The sequence below is a fragment of the Pan troglodytes genome, chromosome 14, assembly GCF_028858775.2.
Source record: "Pan troglodytes isolate AG18354 chromosome 14, NHGRI_mPanTro3-v2.0_pri, whole genome shotgun sequence".
In the NCBI taxonomy this organism is placed as follows: domain Eukaryota; kingdom Metazoa; phylum Chordata; class Mammalia; order Primates; family Hominidae; genus Pan; species Pan troglodytes.
In genome coordinates this window covers 32,210,935-32,236,685 of record NC_072412.2, presented here as the reverse complement: position 1 = coordinate 32,236,685, position 25,751 = coordinate 32,210,935, and the positions used below count along the sequence as shown (strand labels likewise).

The following is a 25,751-nucleotide window of genomic DNA, read 5'->3' as shown; positions in this document are numbered from 1 at the left end:
TTCCTTGCTTTAACTCTATAACTCTAACTATTCCCTTTTCTTCCTTCCTCCCATTCTTCTTTCCCTCCCTTACTCCCTCCTTCCAACCATACTAAGTACTCCATGTTAACAACCTAATGTTGTACACAAACACATACACCCACTAATATACATATACACATACCTATGTATATACATAGTTTTGTCATTGTTTATTAATATTAGTCACAGAAATGCAGTGTTATACATTTTTCTGCACCTAGATTTTTCTCAGTAATACATCAAGGAAATCCTAACCAACTGAACTGGTTTTGTGGTAATTTATTGTTTTCAAGGGCTGCATAATATTTTATGATAAAGATGGATTAAAACATCCCCCTATTTATGAGGATTCACCTTGTTCCAGAATTTTAGTTGTATGAATAATGCTATAATGAACATTGTATATGTATGTTCTTATGAAATTATATCATTATGTATTTCTATTATTTAGAATAGCTTCCCAGGAATGAAACTGGTTCACACAAGTGTAGTGAATTTTTATTTTGAAAAATGAAGATATAGCCATACTGCAATTTAAAAATGGCTTTAACAATTCACATTTCATTTGCAAAGGATGACAACACCTTTTCCTCTGCATTCTTACCTCTAAAGAGAGTGATAGTGTTATCATTCTATTATTTTTTTATTAATTATATGGTTATAAAGGGACAGAAATTTGCATTTCCTTAAGCACTAATAATTTTGACATCTATATGTTTATGGCCATTGTATATACTTTAGGGTAAATTATCCACTTATGTCTACTTTATATTATTTGTTGCTTATTAGAAAGAACTCTTGGTGTTTAAAGATGTTAACTTTCATCTATCATCTGTGATGCAAATGGATTTTTAACTCTATAATTTCTCACTGACCTCGTTTCAATCTCCTACAGATTTTGGTTTCTTTTCTTGGTTAAGAAGTCTCTACAAACCCTAAACTGTATGTACAGGCTCCCAGACTTTCTTCTGAAAATTCATTCATTCACTCATTTATCTATTCATTTATTTATTTTTACACTGAAGTCTTCAGTTCCCTGGAATTTATTTGTCTATATTCTGAGAAACAAGTGCCCATTTCTATTTTCTCCTGGATGGAGAGTCAGCACCTTCCTTCTCACCCTGAATTGAAATAGCAACTTCATAAATATATTAAAGTTGCATATATTTTGGAAGCTAGTTGGAAGGTCTGCTATTCAATCACTCTAACATGTTTATTTATTTCAAAAACTGTAAAGGACTTATGTATTTGATTATAGTGACTTTGCAGTGTGTTTTAATATCTACACTCACTATTCTTTTCATACATTTTATTCTTGGGCATTTAATTTTCTATATAAACTTTAAGATCACTTAATATTATTTGCAAATGGTTTGCTTCTAATTGGAATTGCAATATATTGTGTAATAATATACATCAATATTATATACATTATATACATATTGATGTATATAATGAATTTGGGGGGATCTAACATTTAAATTATTTTCAGTCTACAGATCTAAAAACTTAGTATACCTCTAGAACTTAGTATGCTGTTCCATTTGTTTGAGTTTTGTTCTCAGGACTTTAGTTTTCTTCACACAGGATTTCTTTGCATTGTATTACAGCCATGAATTAATTTTTTCCATTTCCATGTTAGATGGACTTTTGCTGTTGATTATTACATGTGCATATTTTATATGTCCCCATTTTATCAAATTATCTCATCAACTCAAATACTTTTTTTCTTAAGTCTGTTGGGTTTTTCAGGAATACAATAATATTATCAACAAAAATAGAGTTTTAATCTTTCTTTTCCAATGTTTATATGAATCGTTATTTTTAAAATTTTATTTTAGAGATGGGGTCTTGCTATGTTGCCCAGTCTGGACTCAAACTTCTCAGCTCACAGGATCCTCCCGCCTCAGCTTTCTGAGTAGCTGGGACTATAGGCAGGCATGCCCCTCCACACCTGGCATTGACAAATTATTTTACTGCCTTTTCCCACTGCATTTGCTAGAACCTCTAAGATAATAGTAATGGTAAGATCAAACATTCTTATCTGATTCCTGATAATAATTGAAGTGATTTCAGTGTTTTGTTGTTTAAAATAATGTTTGCTTATTTTTGTAGTTTTTGTCACAGTTTTTTGTTTTTTGTTTTTGTTTTTGAGATGGAGTCACGCTCTGTCGCCCTGGCTGGAATGCAATGGCTGGATCTTGGCTCCTGGGTTCAAGTGATCCTCCCACCCCACTCTCCTGAGTACCTGGGATTACATGTGCGCACCACCATGCCTGGCTAATGTTTGTATTTTTAGTAGAGACGGGATTTCACCATGTGGCCAGGCTGGTCTCGAACTCCTGACCTCAACTGGTCCGCCCACCCCGGCCTCCCACAGTGCTGGGATTACAAGCATGAGCCACTGTGCCCGGCCCATAGTTAAAAAGGCTCCTCATGTACATCTTTTCATAAAGTTGTTAAGAATAGCTGCTGGATTTTTATCAAAATGGCTTTTCAGCATTAATTGATATGTTTATTTTTCTGCTCTAATATGTTGATTTAATGAATATATTGCTGGATTTCCTGAAACCCATATAACCTCACATTTTTGCAATAAAATCTACTTGACCATAGCGTATTGGTCTGTTAATACATTTTGAGATTGCTCAAGCTAAAATCACATTTAGAGTGTTTTTGCATCTAGTAGATAGCATTGATCTTTTTGCAGTATCCTCATAGGGTTTTAGTAATAAGATTGGCTTTACAAATACATTGAGAACTTGTCTATCTTCCTCCTAGTCTTAAATAGTTTAAATCACATCAGAATTGCCCATTCTTTAAGGTTAAATAGTGTTCAGCTATCAAATTATTCAATCCTGTTAACTTTTTCAATAACACATTTTAATAACTTTTCTAATCTCTTCTTGAGTATTCAGTCTACTCAAGTTTTCTACTGCTTCACTCTATGTTAATAATTTGTATTTTCCTAGGAAATATCAATGTTGTCTAGGTTTCCAAGGTATCTTGTTGAGATTAAAGTTTTTGTACGTGGTCAAGTACCTGATCAACTATTTTTGTAAATATTACATGGACACTTAAAAACTGCATGTTCTTTAGTAGTCACAAATGCATACATTGTATTAAATAAATAGAAACATATTGAATCCACTTTGTACTAGATATTCAGGATGGGCTCAGGATAAATAGGTCAACTTTCTCCCTGTCTCCCTTGGCCCATCACCAAACTCTTGTATAATGGCATTCACCACATCTGTCTCCATTGACTGGGTAACTCCTGTCCCCATTGGCTGGGCAACTCCTATTTATGCTTAGGTCTCAGTTTCATGCCACTTCCTTCAGGAAATCCTCCTTAATATCCTAGACTAGGTTGGGGAACAGTGTCATCATGCACAGAACTCTTTTTTCGTGGCACTTTTCTCATTGGTAATAATACAGTTATTTGTCTAAGTAATAGAGTAATGTCTTTCTCTCCTATTACCTAGTAAACTCCAAGGACGGAATAATGTCAGGTTTATCTTAACCTCAAAACATAGTAGAACATGGTAGTGTACCTGGCACATAGTAGGCAAGCAAAAATGTTTCTTACATGAATGACTGAATGAATGAATGAACAAATGGTCTGTTAATCAGAGGAAATATAAATTTGGAAACTGTCACTGGTAATTTTCCACCACGTGGTTGGAAAGTCAGCCTGACGACTGCTGAAACAGACATGCAAGAAAAAGCTGAGTTGAAACATGGAAGAAAACAAAATTTCCTGGCTCACAAGACTATATCAATCTCCACTGAAAGCTTAAATCAGAAGCCCAATTATATCCCATTCCACGGTTTTGTCAAATCTGATGTAGCCTTATAACTCCACTTTTTGTTAAAGCTAAAAACAATAGATTTCTTTAGTCTTTGTCTAATGCTTCTTTTCTGTTTCAGGATCCCATCGGGGATATCACATAACATTTAATCATCATGTCTCTTGGGCTTTTCTTGGCTCTGACAGTTTCTCGTACTCTGTTTGTTTTTGATGACCTCATCATATTTATGTGCTTATTTTATTCTGTCTAATTTTATGTTTACTTTATGTTCACTTTGGTTTACTTTGTTGTCTCTTCTCCTTCCTTTTGTTTTTTTAACTAGTTTTCAAAAGCTTCTTGTTATTATCATTTTCCTTTTGATAATATTGTTATTCTACTATAATTTCCTATTCTATAAATGTCCCCTCTCTCTAGAAACTCATAAGAAAGCACATATTCCTGTTTTATAATTTAACTAAACAATATGTAACTTATTTCCGTCACCAAGTTCATCTATCCCAATAAGATGAGTCTTTTAGACTATTTTCACTTCTCTATTCTTCTCCACTCTACCTTTATCCAGATCAGAATGAAATCTTGTAAGTGCTTTGCTTCATTTCACTTTATTCTTCCTCCACCCCTAACTTCTAGGTTTTTCTAAAGTAGCTTAGTATTTCATTCCAGATTACTAGAATTGCCTGGCCAGGCACAGTGGTGGCTCAGTCCTGCAACCCCAGCACTTCGGGAGGTCAAGGCAGGAGTATCGCTTGAGCTCAGGAATTGAGACAACATAGCGAGACCCCCATCTCTAAAAATAATCAAAAAATGAGGCAGGAGGTTAGTTTGAGCCCAAGAGGTCAAGGCTGCAATGAGCCGTGATTGCACCATTGCGCTCCTGGTGTTGGAGTGAGACCTGGTGATGCCTGGGTGATGGAGTGAGACCCTGTCTCAAAAAAAAAAAGAAAAAAAGAGAATTGCCTTTTCTAGTTTCAGAATTCTCAATTAGGGTCTACTACTGTCATTGGATTTAATTATATGTGCACTGCTGACAATTGTTTCTTTTCCACCTCATGTGCTCCTGTCTTTGTTGGTGGGGTTGGTGGTACTGGGAGGAGGGTAGTACTATGGTACTGTTTGCTTACAGTCTTCCTCTAGCAGTTTCCTCTATCCCAGCTGCATAAGCAACCTACTCTGAACTCACTCTGAAACTCAGCACACGCACGCCTTCCTCTTCCCCAAAAGGCCAACGGCATCCTGAGTGGGTCTGAGGATCTCAGGTTGCAGTCCTTTTCTCTCAATAGTCAGGTGCCCCTCCCTGATTTCATGTCAGGTGTTGCACATGAAACATTGAATGACACTCTGATTCTCTAAGTCACTGGTTATTTCTGTCTAGAAGTTTATCATATTTTCTTTTTATTCTTGAAATTAAAGAATTTGCCAGACCACCTTCAGTGACTGGGTTTGTTGTTGTTGTTTTTTGGTTTTTTTTTTCTCATCCCTTCTGCTTGGAACGTGGTGAATAGTTTTAATGTGCACATTCAGGTTGTTCTTAATCTCAGACATTTTCTTCTTTTATGAGTTTAACAACTGCCTCTTCTCCAACTGTAGCTTTTCTCTCTGGATCTTCTTTTATTCACATGTCAGTTTGTCCAAGAGATATTCTCCAAAACCCTATTATTTTCTCACATGATGGTCTTCTGCTTGTACTTTTGGTCTGTGTTTTTTTGTTTGTTTTTTTTGTTTGTTTTTTGAGACAGAGTCTCGCTCTGTCACCCATGCTGGAGTGCAGTGGCACAATCTCGGCTCACTGCAACCTCCGCCTCCTGGGTTCAAGCGATTCTCCTGCCTCAGCCCCCCCAGTAGCTGGGACCACAGGCACATCCCACCACACCTGGCTAATTTTGTTTTTGTATTTTTAGTAGAGACAGGGTTTCACCATGTTAGCCAGGATGGCCTCAATCTCCTGACCTTGTGATCCTCCCACCTCAGCCTCCCAAAGTGCTGGGATTACAGACATGAGCCACCATGCCCAGCCTGCTCTGTGTTTTTAAATATTAGCTCCAGTTCAACTTCTAGGCTGTAATTGCAAGTCTCCACAGTGACTGCTACTCTCCTTCAATTCATTTACTAGCATTTTTAGCTCAAAACTCGTGCAGAAGAAAGTCTTTTAAAAATATAACTGGCACTCTTATGTGTTTAAGTTTGAATCCATTCATTTAAAGGTTTGCCCAGTGTGTTCTACATGTTTTTCCCCTCTGAACTCTGGGGCCCAGGTCTCACTCTTGGAATCCCTCAGATGATGCCATGGAATGGTGCTTCTCAAATGTGGTCTGCAGATCCCTGGAGGTCCCTGGGACACTTCCAGGGGGCCTACAAGATCAAAACAACTTTCATAGTAATACTAGCATGTTATTTGCCTTTTCCACAGTGTTGATATTTGCCTTAATGACACAAAAGCAATGGTAGGTAAAACTGCTGGTTCCTTAGCACAAATCAAAGCAGTGTCACAAAAACGCATCAGCTGTCACTGTACACTTCAAAACCACATCTGGAGAAAGTGAAGAATGAAAGACTTGAGTCGTTTGTAAAGGTCATTGTAATAAAAGGCAACTCTGGGGTCACCTCCAGCATGGCGGATCCCGGGCTGTCATCTCCCTCTCCCTAATAGACCAGCTCCAATTCTGGAGAAAGACAAGAGGAGGAAAAGAAAAACACTCATAAAACATACCAGTACTTTTTACAAGAGTAAGGACTGAGAAAAAGAAAAAAATTTACTCCTCAGCTTTCCTTCATCTTTAATGTCATCCAACACCTCATGTGCTGCTTTGGCAACCGAAAAACAAGCTCAGATTGTTCCTAAACCAAGGCACGGCCTGGACAGATGCCGGGAGGCAACACCTGATCCCTCTGATTCAGGACACATGCTCAACCCAACCCTGAGCTGACTGTTTTCTCTGCTATATGCCTGTATTCTTCATCAGGGTGAAGGAAGCATGAACTCTTGCTAGAGAACCATAGTCTCCTTTCTTCTAGTAATATAATTTCCTTCTGGGAGCAGGGCTGGATAAATAATTTGCAGGACCCAATGCAAAAAGAAAATGAAGACCTCTTGTAAAAAAAAAGTGCTATAAAAGGTAATAAAATATAAGAATTTTTCCTTTAAAAATATCTTGTTCCAGGCCAGGCGTGGCAGCTCACACCTGTAATCCGAGCACTTTGGGAGGCTGAGGTGAGGGGATCACCTGAGGTCAGAAGTTCGAGACCAGCCTGGTCAACATGGCGAAACCCTGCCTCTACTAAAAATACAAAAATTAGCCAGGTGTGGTGGTGCATGCCTGTAATCCCAGCTACTCGGGAGGCTGAGGCAGAAGAATCACTTGAACCTGGGAGGCAGGGGTTGCAGTGAGCTGAGATCATGCCATTGCACTCCAGCCTGAGCTACAGAGTGAGACTCCCTCTCAAAAAAAAAAAAAAAAGATATATATATACTTCCAAAAAAAGTAATAGGAGTAATAGTGATACATGAATAGCAACATAAACATGCATATTTGCAAAATAATATTTTGGTGTTACAATCTTACGTAATGTAATAAGTGATTGTGTTCTATTAATGTGGTATCTTGATTTGATTGTGAGATTTTTCTAGCTTACTTGTCTAGAAATATATTAGATTGTCAACATCTAAACATTTAGCAACTTTATTTTTAATAGATGCATATAATTAAAAGCAATATCAATCACTTTTGCAGATGCAAGATTACAATCAATTTTTGGATAATTTTTAATTTTGAGAAGGATCTTCCTAGGTACGTAACTGTTACTGGAGCCATTAAGAGTATGTTATTGGTTATGAAAACATTACTGGGATTATTTCAGGATATTATATTGGGATAAGTTTCTGATAAATTATATCAAAATGTGAGTTGTGTTATATCTAGATTCTTGCAGAACAATTTTTCTAAAAGATTTATCTCTGTACGAATCAGTTTTATGTAAGTCTGAAGTTAACTTTAAATGTGAATTTATACTGTGTTATATCATCTTTTGTTGGTATTGTTGTTGTTTTCTGTTTTGTTTTTTGGGGCCAGGGTCTCACTCTGTTGCTCAGGCTGGAGTACAGCGGTATGATCTCAGCTCACCATTACCTCCACCTCCCAGGTTCAACCAATTCTCCTGCCTCACCCTTCCAAGTAGCTGGGATTATAGGCATGTGCCACCATGCCCGGCTAATTTTTGTATTTTTAGTAGACAGGAGGTTTCACCATGTTGGCCAGGCTGGTCTTGAACTCATGGCCTCAAGTGATCTACCCACCTTGGCTCCCAAAGTGCTGGGATTACAGGTGTGAGCCACCATACCTGGCCAATACAATATTATATAATATTATTTTAATGTTGCCTCTGAAATTTCCTATAATTTTCCTATAACTTATGGAGCTGCCATTGCCACCTCTGCTGCTGCTGCTGTTACAGATGCTGGGCTGGCCACACCCTTAGAAACCCACCGTACCTTGGACTTCCCTGAGGCACGCACATGAGACCCGGCCAACCGCTGTGTATGCACCCTGCCCACCTGCCCTGGGCTGCTGCTCACCACACCCCATCCATGTGTGCACTGCTGCCTGGCATATCCCCTCTGCCTATGCGCAGGCTACACTAGCCCACAGACATAATCACAAAACACAAGTCCAAAGAGGAAGTCATATTAAGAATTTCAAGACGGTCACAGAAGAACATTAAGCTATGCAATTACACAGGTGACACTGCCATGAAGCCAGCCCTGCCTGGGAGCCCGGGTATAGAGCAATGATAATTTCTGCTTTCCCAGCCGCTAGTCACTAGTGGTTTGAATTGAAGTGTTTAATGCACTTTGTATTGCCAAGCTAGTAAGTAATTTGTCTTATCAATCTTCGGTTACAGTCTCTCCTCCTAGAAACAGTAAAGGCTCTGTACAGCTTTCTAAGCCAGCAATTGTCTCTCCTCTTTGTAAATGAGTTGGCTGTCTTTCCTAGGAAACCAATCTGAACATAGCTTTGAATAGTCACTAATGACTTAAATTAGTTGCTGGGTCTTTCTGAGTCCTTAATTTTCTCCAAGAGTTATTAGCTCAGGCATAGAGAAACACCAGACTTATCTAGCCACTGAAATCACCATGGCCATAAATGCAGTTCACAGCGTAATTCAGAGTGCAAGTTCTGAAGCAATCCTGCCTATTTAAATCCTATTTCTACTTCACCTTTCCTACTGCAAGCCTTTGGCATAAGCTATGGTTTGAATGTAGCCCCTCCAAAATTCAGGTGTTGCCAATATGATAGTATGAAGAAGTGGGGCCTTTAATAGGTGATTAGGCCATGAGAGCTTCTTCCTCATTAACGGGATTAAGGCCTTTATAAAAGAGGCTTCACATAGCATTCTGCTAATTCACTCTCTTTGCCCTCTACCTTCTACCATGTGAGTACGCAGCAAGAAGGCTGCCACCTTGATCTTAGACTTCCAGCCTCCATTACTGTGAGAAATAAATTTCTGTTCTTAAATTACTCAGTCTGTGGTCTTGTGTTACAGCAGCACAGACTAAAACAGCATGTTATTCACTTCTGTATACCTGTTTTCTTGTCTTTAAAATGAAGATAATAGAATATCTTCAAACATAAGGCTTGATAAGTGTTTATTACACTCCAGTTCTAAATAAATGGGGTTCAATCTCTTAGCTTACAGCAGTGATGTTCCTAAGAAGACAAAAATGCTAGCTTTGACTTGCTTAACTCTTTTCTATTAGATGTAGAGGATGTTTACTATTGCTTTCTGAAGGGGTCTGCAAAACAGCAGAAATGGGAACCCAATTCAGCAAGGCCATTACAAAAGTACAGCTGGGTGAAGGCTGCTGCAGAATCAGCTGAGGGTGTGTGTGTGCGCGTGTGTAGGTAAGTAGGTAGGTATGTGTGTGAAGAAAAGGTTCTGGGTCTGCGTATGATCTACCCTGTGCTTACGTGAAAGGCGGCCCTGGGTGTCCACGTATATATCACCAACAAATACGTGCAGCTTTCATTTGATTACTGGAATTGCTTCCTCTTGTTTACCTGTCAGTTGTCAGCAGGGCTCCAGTGAGACAACACAGATAAGTAATACAGAACAGAGCACCTCCTCTTACCCACACAAGACAAAGAGCAGGCATTTTTTGAGTGTTTTGTTTTAAGTGAGATGAGGCTTTTCAAACCTACCTTATGTAATATTTGGTCATGGATTTGAAGTACAAGCCAACAGCAAGGATCTGTAAAAAGGAATTAGAATTTAAAAAGAAATTCACATTGAAGTTTCATCAGCTTTGCTAGTATGGACTAAAAGGTTAATTCAGGTTAATTCATCAACTCTATATGCCAATAGAAAGGCATGTTAAAAATTAATTTCTTCCTGACAGACTTTATAAAATATATGTGTGACCTGTTACAAGGAAATCAAATCATCAAAAATGATGAAGTTGTAACATTTTGTTAAATTCTCCCATGAGATTTGTATTATAGAATATCTGCAGGTGTCTCTGGCTCTAAAGGAGTGGCCTCTAGAAATGGTCATGAAACTTGTGTCCTACCCATTCCCCTGTCTCCACGGGCCTATGCCTGTTCTGCCCCCCACCCAGGACGACGCCTGGCTGTCCAGGGTTGCCCCACAGAGTGCTTATCCCACTTTTTGTTGCCTTCTGCACCAGCTGTATTAAGATCTGATGAAAAGCTGAACAAGGAAAAGAGAAACCACGTTGGGATTCAAACCACAGAGGGAATGTTATACACAGAATTGGTTATGCGGTGGGTAATGGAATTGCTGAGAAGCCAACTGGGGATGATAAGGAAACACTAAGAGTAGCAACAGTAGAAAGCTACTACTTCCCCTGGGCTACAGGATGACAGAGGACAGAGGATTTGTTACTGGGCTCCCAGGAGTCAGGGTCACCTGGGAGAGGCTGGCAGTCTCATCCAGTGAGACTGGAGCCATGAAAGAGATTCAGGGCTACATCTCAGACCAATTAAATTGGAATCCCTGCCATCAGTGGTTTTTAAAACTCCCCAAGTGATTCCAAAGCGCAGCCAAGACTGAGAGCCGCTGCTTCGAGTGCCTAGGCAGAATCTGCATTGCCAGATCAATTCTGTTCCAGACTGAGCAGACATGGGGAGAAGAGCCGTGGCCATGCCATCACTCAAGGTCCAAAGCAGGGACCAAATGTACCAATAGATCAGAAAACCAACCCGTTCTCAGGTATCTTTGAAGAAATAACCAAGAACCAGATTTGATTTATAGAACTTTTCTTCATAAGTGACTTCTTAGTAATTGCTCTATAAAAAACTATTTTAAAGAGCCATAATTTTGCTTAATGTATATTGAAAAAAGTGATTAAATATAACACTGTATGCCACTTACAGTAAACCAGTATTATCTAGCACAATCGATGAAAACGTCATTTTGAATATATATAAATTGACTGGAGTAGGATATCCTGCTTAATAACTCTATTAACTTGCACATATTAAGTGTGTGCTAATTATTTGTTGAATGAACTAATCATCAAAGGAAGATTAATGTACAATGTGATATTACTGTGATTTTTATTGTGTTTTAATTCCTTGAAAATTGATAATCTATGATAATACATATAATGAATCTTTTAATGAGAAACAAACATCTTCATATGGTCTTTTTTTAAAACTGACTGAGAAGGCCTTTTAGGATTTTGTACAGCCCTGGGGTAATCACCATGAACACCAATTATCATCATGAATATTGTTAAAGAGAAGTGTGATTGGCAAAATGCCAGATAACAGAGTTCAATTGAGCCCCAGGTAACTGGAAAAACAGTTAACTCCTTTTAAAGAACCACCTGTAATAAATTTCTATGCCCTTTTCACTGGGCATTTATTCATACAAGAAATGCTTATTAGGCAGTTAATATGTGTCCTGGGGAGTAACAAGGCAAATAAGGTCGTTGCCTCAGAGCACTTTATAATCAAATGGAAGGGATTAAACAATCACACAAGTCCCATAGGAGGTGATAGGTGCTAATTCTGTTTAGTGAGGTTTGGGGATGACCAGGCCAGGGGACATGAGAGGAGAGATCTGAGAACAAATACCAACCAGCTGGGAGTAGGATGCAAAGATGCTCCTGGAAGAGGGAAGTGACGTAATTAAAATGGTGCTTGCCGTAAGGCTCTTGATTCAGTTACTCTTTTAACATGTTAAAAATAAGAAGAAAAAAGCAGATAATTTTGTCATTTTTTTCAAACCAGAAAACCAGTTAGGGATTATTGGAAAAGTCTATGCAAAGAGTGCAAAGAGTACAATTGCAGCAAGTACCCAGATGAAGGGTGGATGCTGCAAATACCACAGTGAAAAGAATCCGTAGAATTTCACAACTGAATGTCTCCAAGGGTTGTTTGGGGTAAATTAGGGAAACAGAAAGGAAGAGCTAATTAGAAAGGAAAGATAATGAATATTGCCTTTCAGATCTATCTGGTTGAAGGCTGAATAGACATCCAACAAGAGACATCTACCATGAATGCACTAAACAATTCACAGTTTACAAAGTAGTTTTGCTACGATACTGTGTAGCCTGTACGCAGAAATAAAACACTCGTGTCACTCATATTCCAAAATATTTTGAACAAAAGTGTGCATTTCTTGGTTAACACAGTATTCTTAAAGGCCTTCAAAAATAGCAGCGCAAGTCACCTGTATGTGCATCAAACATGTACAATTTCCACTTCACTTTCACAAAAAAAAACCACAATGGTGACGATGATGTCATCCAGGCTTTTAGGTTTATGTTGAGGAAAACTAGATGCAGTGGCCATCATGTGATGTGAGTGATGAGCCTGGCTTGGCACAGTGTAGATTTGTGCTTCACTGTCAAGGGCTGGAGAGACAACAGAGACAATGGAGAGTCTATTTTGCAATTCTATTGCAATTGGGTTGGTAAGAACTGTGGGTAGTAAAAACCCACAGTTTGCTTCATAAGCATGATAGCATTTGATTCTTCTTTTTTCTCTATCTCTTTAGCTGTCACAGAAGTGGGTTCAGTGTGAGAGAGAGCCAGATGATAATAATTTACATCTGGACAATGCTTTTACATTGATAAACTATGTTCTCATATGACATGAACACCCTGAAGCTTTCAAATAGCCCTGGAAGGTGGGTGCATTACAAATGGATGCACCAAACACAGAAAAGAAATGGCAATTAAACCTAGGTCTCACGATGTCTCCAGGTGAGAAAGAGCAGGTCTAAGACAGGCTTAGAGAGTTTGTTCCAGAACTATTATTTTTTTCAGACTTCAACCTGCCCAACGCAGCAATCTCCCTTCAAGACTAGCTTCGTTCTGTCTTCATTCAACATATATTTTAAAATATATGTTTAATGATAAAAAAGTTCCAATAAATTTAAAACATTTGTCTCCTAATTCACATCTTGTCTGTTATCAGTAAACATGCACATAATATTATGTGCATTATCATACAGATCTGCTGTTTTTCATTTTTGTTATCTCATATTGAATATACATCACCAGAAGATGTTTGAGCATATAGGATGTTTTCAGCATAAGACTCTTGATTTAGTTACTCTTCCAACATGTTAAAAATAAGAAAAAAAAGCAGATAATTTTGACTTTTTTTCATGATTTTTTATATTAAAGTTATTTCCAATTTTAAAAAGTATGGTCATTTAGACTTTGAAGTCTGTTTTAAAAATTTTAAATTGTACTCATCTGCACCTAAAAGGTCTGTTTCACAGAAAACCGAACACTGCATGTTCTCACTTCTAAGTGCGGGCTGAATGATAAGAACACATGGACACACTGGGGGGAGCAACACATACTGGGGCCCGTCAGGGGTGGGGCAAGGGGAGGGAGAGCATTAGGAAGAATACCTAATGGAGGCTGGGCTTAATACCTAGGTGATGGGCTGATCTGTGCAGCAAACCAACATGGCACACATTTACCTATGTAACGAACGTGCACATCCTGCATGTGTACCACAGAACTTAAAATATTAAAAAACAGGTCTGTTTCAAACAATGATTATGCATTTAAAGTGATAATTTGTTTGTTAGGACATCATGTCTTAAGGTTTTAATTGTGGCAACCTTAAATCAGTACCTGTTTTCCATCCATGGCACTTGTTGCATTCTGACGCTTTCTATGATACCATTTCAGTAACAACAGACTAATAGTTCTTTTCTCTCTGTCTCTTGTTATCCCTATTAGAACAAATTATATCCCTCAATCAATCCAGAGGGCCCTTAGTCCCTTGCTACTCAAACTGTGGTCCACAGAAGAGCAGCATCATGGGCACTCCTGGGAGGCTGTTAGAAATGCAAACCCTTGGGCCCATCCTAGACCTCTAGAATCAGAATTGGCATTTGACTAAGATCCCCAGGTGACTCATATGTGTGTTAAAGTCAGCGACGCACTGATTAGATCACTGGTTCTCAATTTCAGCTTCCCATTGCAATCACCTGGGAGCTAGCTCCACTCCCCCCCCCCCCCCCCCCCAGAAAAACTGACTTCATTAGTCTGAGGAATTTTTTAAATCCCAGGCGATTCTGATGTGTAACCAAGGTAGAAAAGCACTGGTCCTGATTAACTCCCTCTTTTTATAGACAAGAAAACAATGAGGCCCCGTGGGTTAAGGTGACTTGCTCTGGGTTATAAAGCAAATTTGCAAGTAGAACTAGAAAATAGGGGATCTCTACCTGGTTTAGGTACCAGATACCTAATTGGTACCAATTTGGAATAAATATAAGAGCCTGCTCCTCCACAATGTAAGAGCCTGCTCCACCCAAAACCTGGGCCCAGGGCCTCTGTTGTTGTTCCTGGAAGCTGGCATATTACTGCCTTGCCCTTCCACTCCACTTTCTCAACTCAGGCATGTTCTGACTTTCTGGACACACTTGAATTCGTTGCCTACAGTTCTCCTCTATCCTTTGCTTTCCTCCCTTCCTCCACTGGGCCCACTCCCACAAGCCCTGAAACCATCCCCAGCCTTTTCAGCCTCTTTGTACACGACCTTCCTCGTATCCTGGAGGAACACTCCCTGAGCTTCCCCTCCAACGGCTGGCTTCTCCTTCAACAGTCCTCTTGATGCAAGCTGGAAATGCTTCACTCCTAAGCCCTCGAATTCCGACATTCCTGTTTCTCGTTCAATTGCCTGTGCACTGGTCTTTCTCGCCTTCTTATATTCACTGGATCTGCCCTTGACTACACCCTTCCACAAAGCCCCGTGGTTCTCCATGAACAGGGTGTCAGAATCAGTCGGGAGTGATCCCTTACCAAGCCATGGGTGCTGCCGCCATCTTCCCCCAAAGGCACTTTCGAAAGCGTGGGCTGGGAGGGGAAAAGGCCTGGTCATCTGCATTTAGGCAGCACATCCCAGAGCATGCAGATTCAGAGGTACTACTCCACTCTGGGGCTCTCCCCAAGGCTGCAAACCCATTACCTAATTTCTGGTTTCTCAGCTCCTTCCTCTCTGTCTGAGTGAACCAGTGCAGCCATGTTGCCAACACTGCTGGAATCTTGCAGCTCATCCTGTCAACTTCATGGTCGTAGTAACCCCACACTGTGTTTGTTTTGGTGGATTGTTAGGCCCATAACAGGCACAGGTAAAATAAGGACATTTAACATGGTACCAATTTGGAATAAAAGTAGGTTCAATCTCATCTCGTCTTTTACTAATAAAATATCTCTATCTGACCCATCCATCTTCCTCTAATTATATCTCTGTTGTGTCCTCTCTGGCTTACCACTACTGCCCCCTGTTGATTGAAATGTTGTATTTTGAAGCCTTGGGGCTACTTACCAGAGACTCGTGGTTCTCATAATTTAAAGGGGGGAAAATATGGTTATAAAACCAATATGCCTTAAATGCAATACTGTGACCTTGGAACACTATTGAATTTGCCATCTAACATGTTGGATATAAATTATCCAAAGCTTTGATTCACATGGAAAACCAACTGAAATGTCTTAGGCAAAATTTATGGCCACGGCCATAATTAGACAACAACTGGTATAATATCGAAAGGAAATTGAATTTTATAAACTGATCAATTGAGATTTTAAACAGAAAAAAAGGTCAGTCTATTCCAGCAGTTTATTAAGGAATAATGTTTCCGTTGAAGATAATGTATACAAAATAAATTAGGTCACTTAACGTTAATTCATTTTACCATAAAATAAACATACTGAAAAATTATACTAAAATCAGAAAGTCTACCAGAGATTTTTGAATCTCATAAAAATTAATGAGCCTTCAATTATTTACCAACCAAATAACAAATATACACATTTTAATGTTTTGTCTGTGTCATTAGATTATTTCAAAAGAGCAGATGGTACAACATATTGATACAGAAATATCTTCTGCCAAATTATCTTCAGAATTCTATCAATCCAACATTTGTAAAATTTGAATCCAAGAAGATAATTTGGTATTATTAAGTAAATGTGGGGCTTCATTTTTCTAAATTTAGTTTTACCAAGGATATTCTATGAAAATGTATATTCAAAGTCACAAATAAAATAACTAGAAGGCTTCAGGATGAATCATTTTGACTGTAATAGTCCCTAGTTTTACATTATTGAGCTCAAAATATCTGATTAACAAGAAATCACACGCACATTAAGGGTAAGTTGTATGAGTCTAGGAAAAAAATAACGTCTGGGGTAGATACCCAAGGTACTGAATATTTCCTATGTTCAGCACTGTGCTAAGATAGACACTCCCATTTCAAAGATGAGGAAACTGAGGTTCACCAAGGATTGCGTTACCCAAAACTACCCAACTGTAAGGTCATTTTGAGCCTGGTCTTGTTCTTTTTTCTCTGCCTTTTTATCTCAATAATATGTAGGTTGAAATTGTTTTCTTCTCTAACCCAATGGGTAAAAAAAAAAAAAAAAAGCAGAGGTCGGGGGACTTGAGTAGTAGTCACCAGGTCTTTTCTGGTGTGCAGAAATCATGTAAAACAAGATTTCACCATATTGGAGGTGTCCTGTCACCATTATTAGTGGCATTTCCACCCTTTGCTCAAGGTTCCCTGTGGGTTTTCTGGACCTCTTTCTCCTTGATATCAGACAATGGGTGTTTAACCACAAAGATAAGAAAAAAAAAAAGTTCCAGGAAATGTCCTACAACCAGCAAAACTCCAACAATATTTAGTGGTTATAAAAATGGAAAAATGCAATGGGTCTGAGGGGAAAAGCTACACATTCTAGGAAACTAAGTATTTGGAGACGACATAAAGGGTTCCTCTAAAATACTGGTTTTGTTTACAGATAAAGAACTCAGCCTGAGACAGAAAGATTACTGACTAGTTGAAAGACATGTGGATAAGGAAGACAAAAAGTTACAAGCTTTCACTTAGTGATTTGTCTGGAGGCAACAATTTAGGACAGCAGTAAGTTTTACTGCCTCTCTACCTAGTAAGACAGGTTATCATTCCTTCCTCTGAATATATAGGATGGAGCTGTATGGCATCTAACACATCGTCATTGCTGGCTGACAGGTGATCTCTATTAAACCAGTCTCTGGGCACAGGTGATGGCAGTGAGCTAATTCTGCTTATCATTTATTCCGTCATTCATTCCTACATGTATTCAATTAATCAACATTTGTTGAACAATATCATGTAAGAGATACTGCGCTAAACACTGTAAAAAATATACCAGACAAGACATGGCCTCTGCCTTCCCCTCTAGAACCGAGGTCCTCCCATCCAGGATGGCCAACATGCTCCAAATTAACATGTTCCTTTCCAAGTGCAAATTTCCAGCAGCATTGCTCAATATTAAATATTAAACGAAGATGCTATAGACCAATCTAATTACTTAGTACCAAAAAAAAATGTGAAATATCTCAATAATGTTTATATCAATTACAAGTTGAAAATACAATATTTTGGATATACTGGAAAGAATAAAATATATTATTAAAATTTATCTCTTCTATGCCTTTTTTTAAATATGACTACTAGAAAATTTAAAATGAAATACATGGCTTGCTTGTATTGTATCTGTTGAACAGCACTATCATAAATAATTTCATGGAAAACTTCCAAGGCTCTAATAGATTCTTCTTGTTATTATTTCAGAGACAGATCTCATTCTGTTGCCCAAGTTGGAGTGCAATGGCATGAACATAGTTCACTGCAGCCTCAACCTCCTGAGTTCAAATGATCCTCCCACCTCAACCTCCCGAGTAGCTGGGACTACAGGTGCACAGCACCACGCCCGGCTAATTTTTAGAAGTTTTTGTAGAGACGGATCTCACTATGTTGCCCAGGCTGGTCTCAAATTTCTAGCCTCAATTGATCCTCCTGCCTTGGCCTCCCAAAGTGTGGGGATTACAGGCATGAGCCAACAGGACCCAGCCAGATTCTAAGTATTGACTGTGGAAGTCAAAGATAAAATGATGTGTCACTAATGAAACTGGAAAACCGTCCTTCCAAAGCAGGGCAAAATGAACGGCGGATAAAAGTCCACCTGGGATCAAAGGAATACGCCGCGAATGCAGGGCGAATACAAGTGTGTAGGAAACAGCCCAGACACACTGGGGAACCACAAGTCGGCCACTTAGCGCCCCTGTAGAATTGGCCCACAAAGGAAGAAGAGGTGTAGGCATTCTGGAGGATGGTTTCTGTATTATATGTACACCAGAATTCATGAGAGGAAAGCATCAGAGAAGAAGACTAGAGTGGAAAGAACGCGGTGCTCTGAGACGCGGTGGAGGAATGAATGCACTTCGCCCCACCAGGGCCAGGAAGTCCCCGCCTCCAGCGCCGCTGCCTAGTGTCCCGGGGCTGATCCTAGAGGTGCCCTCCCTCCTTTCGTTCACCCCAAGCTACCTGCGAAGTTTTACCGACTCAGAGTCAGCATGAGGCGGGCATTAGAAGGTAGCTGGATGGTTCTCAGAGGTCGCTTCTCTTCGCGGCTCTGGCTTCTGTTTTGTCCTTTTCAGCTCTTGTGTATTTCGCTGTCTCATCTCTGAAATTCTCTCTGCTCCACACATGGCCTAGCCTGGGTCGCCCTCCCACCCCTACCATCTTCCAGCCGCGTGGGTCAGGCCTCTTGCAGTCACACCCATTTCTCCACTGCTCCCATCACATCTTATGTGGCTTAGTCAACTCAAGTTTTTTTAATTAAAAAAAAATTAGCTAGCAACCACTCATATGATTATGAAAGAAGGCAAAAAGTTGCAGGCAGATTTATTATTAATATAATACTTTATCAAGGAGCAGAATTACTTCTCTTTACAGTCAAGGAAATTAAAGTAAATGTTGTAGCAACAAAATTATTTTTAAACAACATTCATCAACATTAATAAGAAACTAGTCTAACAAACGAGAACGGTTAAATAAGTTGTGATACATTCCTGTGGTGGAATATTCAACAACTATTAAAAATCATGCTTTTGAAGACTAATAATGACAAAGGAAAGTTTCATAATAAAAATTAATAAAGATACTAACTATATACAGTATGATCTATGTAAAATAAAATACATAGGAAATGTTAATAGTGGCTATTTCTGGATTCCGAGATTATAGATAATTTTTATTTTTTCTTTGCATATAGTTTCTGTGTTTTAAGTTTTTACAATGAACATATATTACTCTTATAATCAGAAAAATATATACATAAAATAAACTTGATTCTCTAGCATCCAATTTTAATAAGTCCACTTTAAAATGAATATTACCAAAAGCTTATCTTTCATGAAAAAATCATACCACCTCTAAAGATGATATATTATATAGTACAGTATATTATTATACACTATGACCCTGTGTCAGTGAGGTTGGCAATGCCTGTTATGACATTGGTTTATCTTGCCTGATACAATATTGACTTATCTATAAAACAGCTCCAGTGTAATAGGGAGACTTCCCTGTCTGAAAATCAGCAAGACTTATTTAAGGGGCATTAAAGGATGAGACCTAATTAGCCCTTTCTAGATATCACTAGCATGTTTCAGCGTGAAAGTTCAAAGTAAAACTAGTTCAAAGCTACTTCCACAGAAGTAGCAGCAAAAACATAAAATAGACCTCAGAGATCACAGAAACAAATCCAGTGTTATTCAGACCAGATTGCTTTTGAACCTATTAAGAATTTGTAAAACTATCAACTCAAAGAAATTACAGTACAGCTAAAGAATAGAAAGTAGTGTCACTGTTCATAGAATGAGTGATTATTTCATCCTTATTCTCTAGGGAAAGGTCATGTCATTCATTCCAAGATCTGCTCAAAAATGGTGTATAATCAGATTAATCATAATGTTGCACATAATAAGCACTTTTTCCTCCTTTCCTCCACCTAGAGCCACTGCGGTATACTGTATTTCACAATTGCTTTATGCTTCCTGAAGAGCCCAATATCACAGGATTCATGTTTGTTTTTCCACAGATACTTATCAAAAGTTTCCTATGTGCAAGGCCCTCAACAAGATGCCAGTGAGACACATCCCTCAGGGACACAGGGTTTAGACAGGACCTCAAAAATCATATAAAATACACATTTCCATAATTTGCTCTCTAAGTATGTCATTAACCAGATACATAAATTAATACTAGTATTTGATAGAAGCATTGCTTTCGAAAGGAACATTCCAGCCTAGGGCCCTCTGTCGTCTCTCCTGTATCTGCCATCTTCTTTTCCATAGGAAACTAGATTTGACAGAGGGGAAGCCACTAGGCATTATTATGGCAGCTGAGAAATGGTTACTTGGTACGTAACTTTCTATTCGAACTCTTGCAATTACTACTTCCAGAAAAACATTAAATTTAGAAGTGGGTGCAGATGAAAATATTCCTAATCTTGTCATTCAAATTTCTGCACAAATGTTGCATTGGTGTGGTTCCTATTTTTCATGCTTTTGTTAGTGTGTTACAGAAATTATAGTGCCTGTCAGTTTTTTAATCACCCAAAAAGAGAACAAATTCAGGCACTATTCGCATTATTCAATATTTTGCGATCACCTATGCCCATTTCAAAACCTCTGTCATAAGCCACAAAAATTTTTCTAGAAGTCAAATGTATGAAATTTACAGTTTCACAACACTTAGAGGTGCAAATGGTTAACAGCTGATGTGTCTGCATACGTATTTCAAAATGAATGAATAGGAAAATGTTCAGGACTATTTGTAACTTCTTCTGCCTTTCTTCGAGTAGTAAAATATAAGGGAGAGAGAAATAATAAAAGCAAAAAATAGAAAAGCTATGAAAGCCAGTAAAGACTTTCGGGTGTGAAAAAAACTGCACTCAGTACACACGGTGAATTCTTCTGGACAAAATCTTTCCAGAGTTTCTGGGCCCGGGAAACCATTGCTGTCAATAATTTTCCTGTAATGTTTCATGGATGCCTTGGGCTCAAACTGATCTGCAGCATAACGATAGAGGCCAAACCTCGGAGCTGTGCGGTCGTTAAACGAATAAGCAAAGTATCCGCAAAGATTGATACCATCCAGTATTTGGGCTGGAAAAACAAAAGGATAGGAGAGTAGTTATTATGTATTTTGCACACATCACTTTTTTTTTTTTTTTTTTTGAGACGGAGTCTTGCTCTGTCACACAGGCTGGAGTGCAATGGCACCATCTTGACTCACTGCAACCTCCGCCTCCCAGGTTCAACAGATTCTCCTGCCTCAGCCTCCTGAGTAGCTGGGACTACAGGTGAGCACCACCACACCTGGCAAATTTTTGTATTTTTTTTTTAGTAGAGATGGGATTTTGCCATGTTGGCCAGGATGGTCTCGATTTCTTGACCTTGTGATCTGCCTGCCTCGGCCTCCCAAAGTGCTGGGATTACAGGTGTGAGTCACCACGCCCGGCCACTTTTACATAGCCTTCCTGCTGGGAAGTTTTCTATACCATTTAATACAACTTCAGACTCAATTAGATTTCATCAGAAAAGGCTTTATTTTATGTAAAGCCAAATAGGCAAATTATCAAGACAAATATTGAGCTGCATTTAGCAGGGTTGAAACCCAGGGGTTAATTGGATCAGGTCTGCCTGTCCTGCTTGCTTTTGGTCACTTGCTTTTTGTGTGTGCATGTGGTTTTTTTTTTTCCTTTTTCCATGAAGCTGAAGGTTGTCCCATTGTATGCTGAAACTTAACCTTCACTGGCTACTTTATAGATGACATTCATAGGTTACCATGGCAATGGTCACTTCAGTTGTTTTTCCAAGAACTTGGGGCAGCTCCTGTCCAGTTCAAACTAGTTAAGACCACTGACCCTTCCACTGGGCTGCACAAGTGCCTGAGAGGTGGTCTTTTGACATCAGAGGGCCCAAAACTCTGCCCTCAGATCATGCTAACACCACGATTTTCTGTACATGTGTCTAACCTGTTACTTCATTTTCCCCCCCGCCAATCACTCTTCACCATGCCTTAGACCACCCATTCCCTAACCCATACATATTCCTAAGCCTTGTCTTCAGAGAGGCAGGATTGGGAGTTATTCTCCCACCCCCTCGCTTGGTCCCCTTACAAATAAATCTTTTCTCTTTTGCAAAACCTGTGTCACAGTGATTGATTTACTACACAGAGAGAACAAACCTGGACCTGGTTGTTAACTGGGTGTTTTACATAATTCAATCTACTATGATATACTTGGGTTAAATCCTTTTTTTTTTTTTTTTTTTGAGATGGAGTCTTGCTTTGTCACCCAGGCTGGAGTGCAATGGTGCAATCTTGGCTCACTGCAGCCTCCACCTCCCCAGTTCAAGTGATTCTTCTGCCTCAGCCTCCCGAGTAGCTGAGATTACAGGTGTGCACCACTACACCTGGATAATTTTCGTATTTTCAGTAGAGACGGGGTTTCACCATGTTGGTCAGGCTGGTCTTGAACTTCTGACCTCAGATGATCCACCTGCCTCAGCCTCCCAAAGTGCTGGGATTACAGGCATGAGCCACCATGCTTGGCCTTTTTTTTTTTTTTTTTTTTTTTTTGAAATAGTGTCTTGCTCTGTCACCCAGGCCAGATTGCAGTGCTGTGATCACGATTCACTGCAGCTGGACCTCCCAAGCTCAAGCAATCCTCCCGCCTCTCCTCCCAAGTAGCTGAATCTGCAGGCGTATGCCACCGTGCCCAGCTAATTTTTGTGATTTTTAGTAGAGACAAGGTCTCACTATGTTGCCCAGGCTGGTCTCAAACTTCTAGGCTCAAGCAATCCTCCCGCCTTGGCCTTCCAAAATGCTGGGATTACAGGTGTGAGCCACCATGCCCAGCAAGGTTAAATCTTTATGTACTGCTTTATGTACACGAAACAGTTAAGACTGCTGTGGAGCCATCCAAGATGGAAGACAAGAATCTATGCTTGCATAGATCCAGAGTAGGGGCTAGGGATTTCTGGTCTTCTACTTTTAGCTACACTCCTTTATCCTTGGGGAAATGCTAGATATCTCTTGGACTGTTTCAGTGAGGCACAAAATGGATAGCCCTCCATTCCAAGGGTGACAGTGTGTGTTGATGTTGGAGATTTAATCAAGTGTCATGCCCTCTGGTGACATAACCTTCAGGAGATTGCTGCAGCTAGGGCTCCTTACCTTTGAGAGCTTCGTTTATGTAATTCTGCATATAATACACCCTCAGCTGGTCGTCCTCAGCATGCAGCCCGTCATCGATTCCGTTGGATATTATGTACATGGGGAGGTCTCCGTACTTGAACTTCAGCCAGTTCAGCACTTTGCGCAACCCCCAGGGCACTACCGCCACCTGACTGGGGGAGTTGAGCCACGTGATGTCGGTCATTTCTTGCACTTCTAGGTAATCATTGTATTTTATTGGATCTTCTTTTTCTGAGTCTACAAGGATGGTGGTATAATGGCTTAAAGCCAAAAAGTCAAAGGTACCCTGGATTAGCTTTTTTTCATCTTCAGTGAAATAAGGAAGAAGAAAATTGTTTCTTTGGTTCAGCCAGTCCCTCATCACCCATGGATAATCTCCAGAGCCGAAAATGGGCTCAGCCAGCCAGCCAATGTCAAATTCCAAAACTCTCTCGGCCACCTCTTTGTCCTTTTGGGAGAAAGGGCAGGCAGGTTCTATCCAATCAGCCTGCAAGGCTATGGATATTTTCCCATTCTGAGCATGCCTAAACTTTTCATTGTACACATGCCAAGCCAGGGCATGGGCCTTCAGAAGGTTGTGGCCGGCACTGTATGTCATATTCCTTGTATACGGCTCATTCATCGTTATCCAAAGCTTGACGTGATGGCCGAGCGCTTGAAAGCACAGTCGGGCATACTCTGCAAAGGCCAGGGCAGTGTAGGGGTTCTCCCAGGCGCCCTGCCTGGCCAGGAGGCGCGGCAGTCCTTGGTTCGGGGCCATAGGCTGCCACAGGGCCACCACCGGGGTGATGTTGACACGGACAAGCTCGCTGGCCATGCAGCGATAGTACTGCAGGATGGTGTGGTTTACCTGGGACTGGTTACCCAGAGGGAGAATCAGGGCCCAGTCCAGGGAGAAGCGAAAATGTGTAACGTGCATTTCCTGGAGTAAAGCGATCTGGGGCTGGATGGCAGCAAAGTCAACACAGTAGGATTTCCTCTTCTTGGTCACAACCCCATCCACTTTAATAAGCCTTTTACTGTGGTGGACATCCCAGAGGTAAACATTCAGGTCGGTAAACTGAGACAGAGTGGTATCTACCTGTGAAGGGCAGAGTAAACATTAGCGTCACCTGGGCAGTCCTGAGGAAGTAATTCAAAGCAATTATTTCAGCAAAACTAGCCAGGAATATGAGCAAAAATAGAAGCCTTTCTAGCTGAGAATGTGAACTATTTTTCATAAATTGTCAGCTCCTGAGGAAGACAATATTCCACTTTCTGATATGCACACTCGCTTTACCCATAGTTCTAACTCTTCAACTGTTTCTTTAATGTGACCCCCAAAAGTCTGGATTTGGTCACTTCAGATGACAAATGCTAATGAGTCTTGCACACTACTTGTCGGTGTTATGTAAGCAGAGTATTTTTGGGTGTTTTTCTTTTAATGCAAGAAATCACTAATGTCATGAGGCTTTCAAATTTAAAAAGAAAAAAAACTAGATGAAAAAAAGAAAAAACTTAAAATGTGAGTGAGTTGGCCAGGTGCCGTGGCTCATGCCTATAATCCCAGCACTCTGAGAGGCCAAGGCGGGAGGGTCACTTGAGGCCAGGAGTTGGAGACCAGCTGGGGCAACATGTCCAAACCCCGTCTTAGCCCGGCATGGTGGCACGGGCCTGTAGTCCTAGTTGCTCGGGAGGCTGAGGTATGAGGATCACCTAAGCCTGGGAGGTCAAGGCTGTAGTAAGTCATGATCACATCACTGTACATCGGCCTCAGTGACAGAGCAAGATCTTGTCTCAAAAAAGAAGATTTAAAAAACTGAGTGAGTTAAGTAAGAAAATGAAAAGATATTTATAATTAAATTATGCTTAAAATTACGCTCTAAATTGAGGTTTGCTATAGGTAGAGGAAGTGCTAAATAAACATAACTCTTGCCTTTTGTTGGGTTTAGGGTCAGTGACAGAATTTAACAAATTCAATCTGACTGATGGTAGAAAGTCCGAGAGAGAGGCCAAGCGCAGTGGCTCACGCCTGTAATCCCGGCACTTTGCGGGGCCAAGGCGGGCAGATCATGAGATCAGGAGTTTGAGACCAGCCTGACCAACATGGTGAAACCCCATCTCTACTAAAAATACAAAAAGTAGCCAGGTGTGGTGGTGCACACCTGTAATCCCAGCTACTGAGGAAGCTGAGGCGGGAGAATCACTTGAACCCGGGAGGCAGAGGTTGCAGTGAGCCAGGATCACGGCACTGCACTCCAGCCTGAGTGACAGAGCGAGACTTCATCTCAAAAAAAAAAAAAAAGAAAAAAAGAAAAGAAAGTCTAAGGAGGGAGAATGTGGAAGGAAAGAACAATATTG

At 40.0% G+C, this 25,751-nt stretch overlaps 1 protein-coding gene across 1 annotated transcript in view; it reads right to left on the bottom strand.

Moving 5' to 3' along the window:
* Positions 1-19,017: 19,017 nt before the first annotated feature.
* KL (klotho) overlaps positions 19,018-25,751 on the bottom strand; it is a 49,781-nt gene continuing 43,047 nt past the window's right edge. Inside the window, exons 4-5 of the mRNA XM_522655.6 lie at positions 23,391-24,492; positions 19,018-21,316 (exon numbers count right to left, since the gene is read on the bottom strand). Coding sequence (XP_522655.3) covers positions 20,979-21,316; positions 23,391-24,492 — 1,440 coding nt within the window. The 3' untranslated portion in view covers positions 19,018-20,978. The remainder of the gene's footprint in view (positions 21,317-23,390; positions 24,493-25,751) is intronic.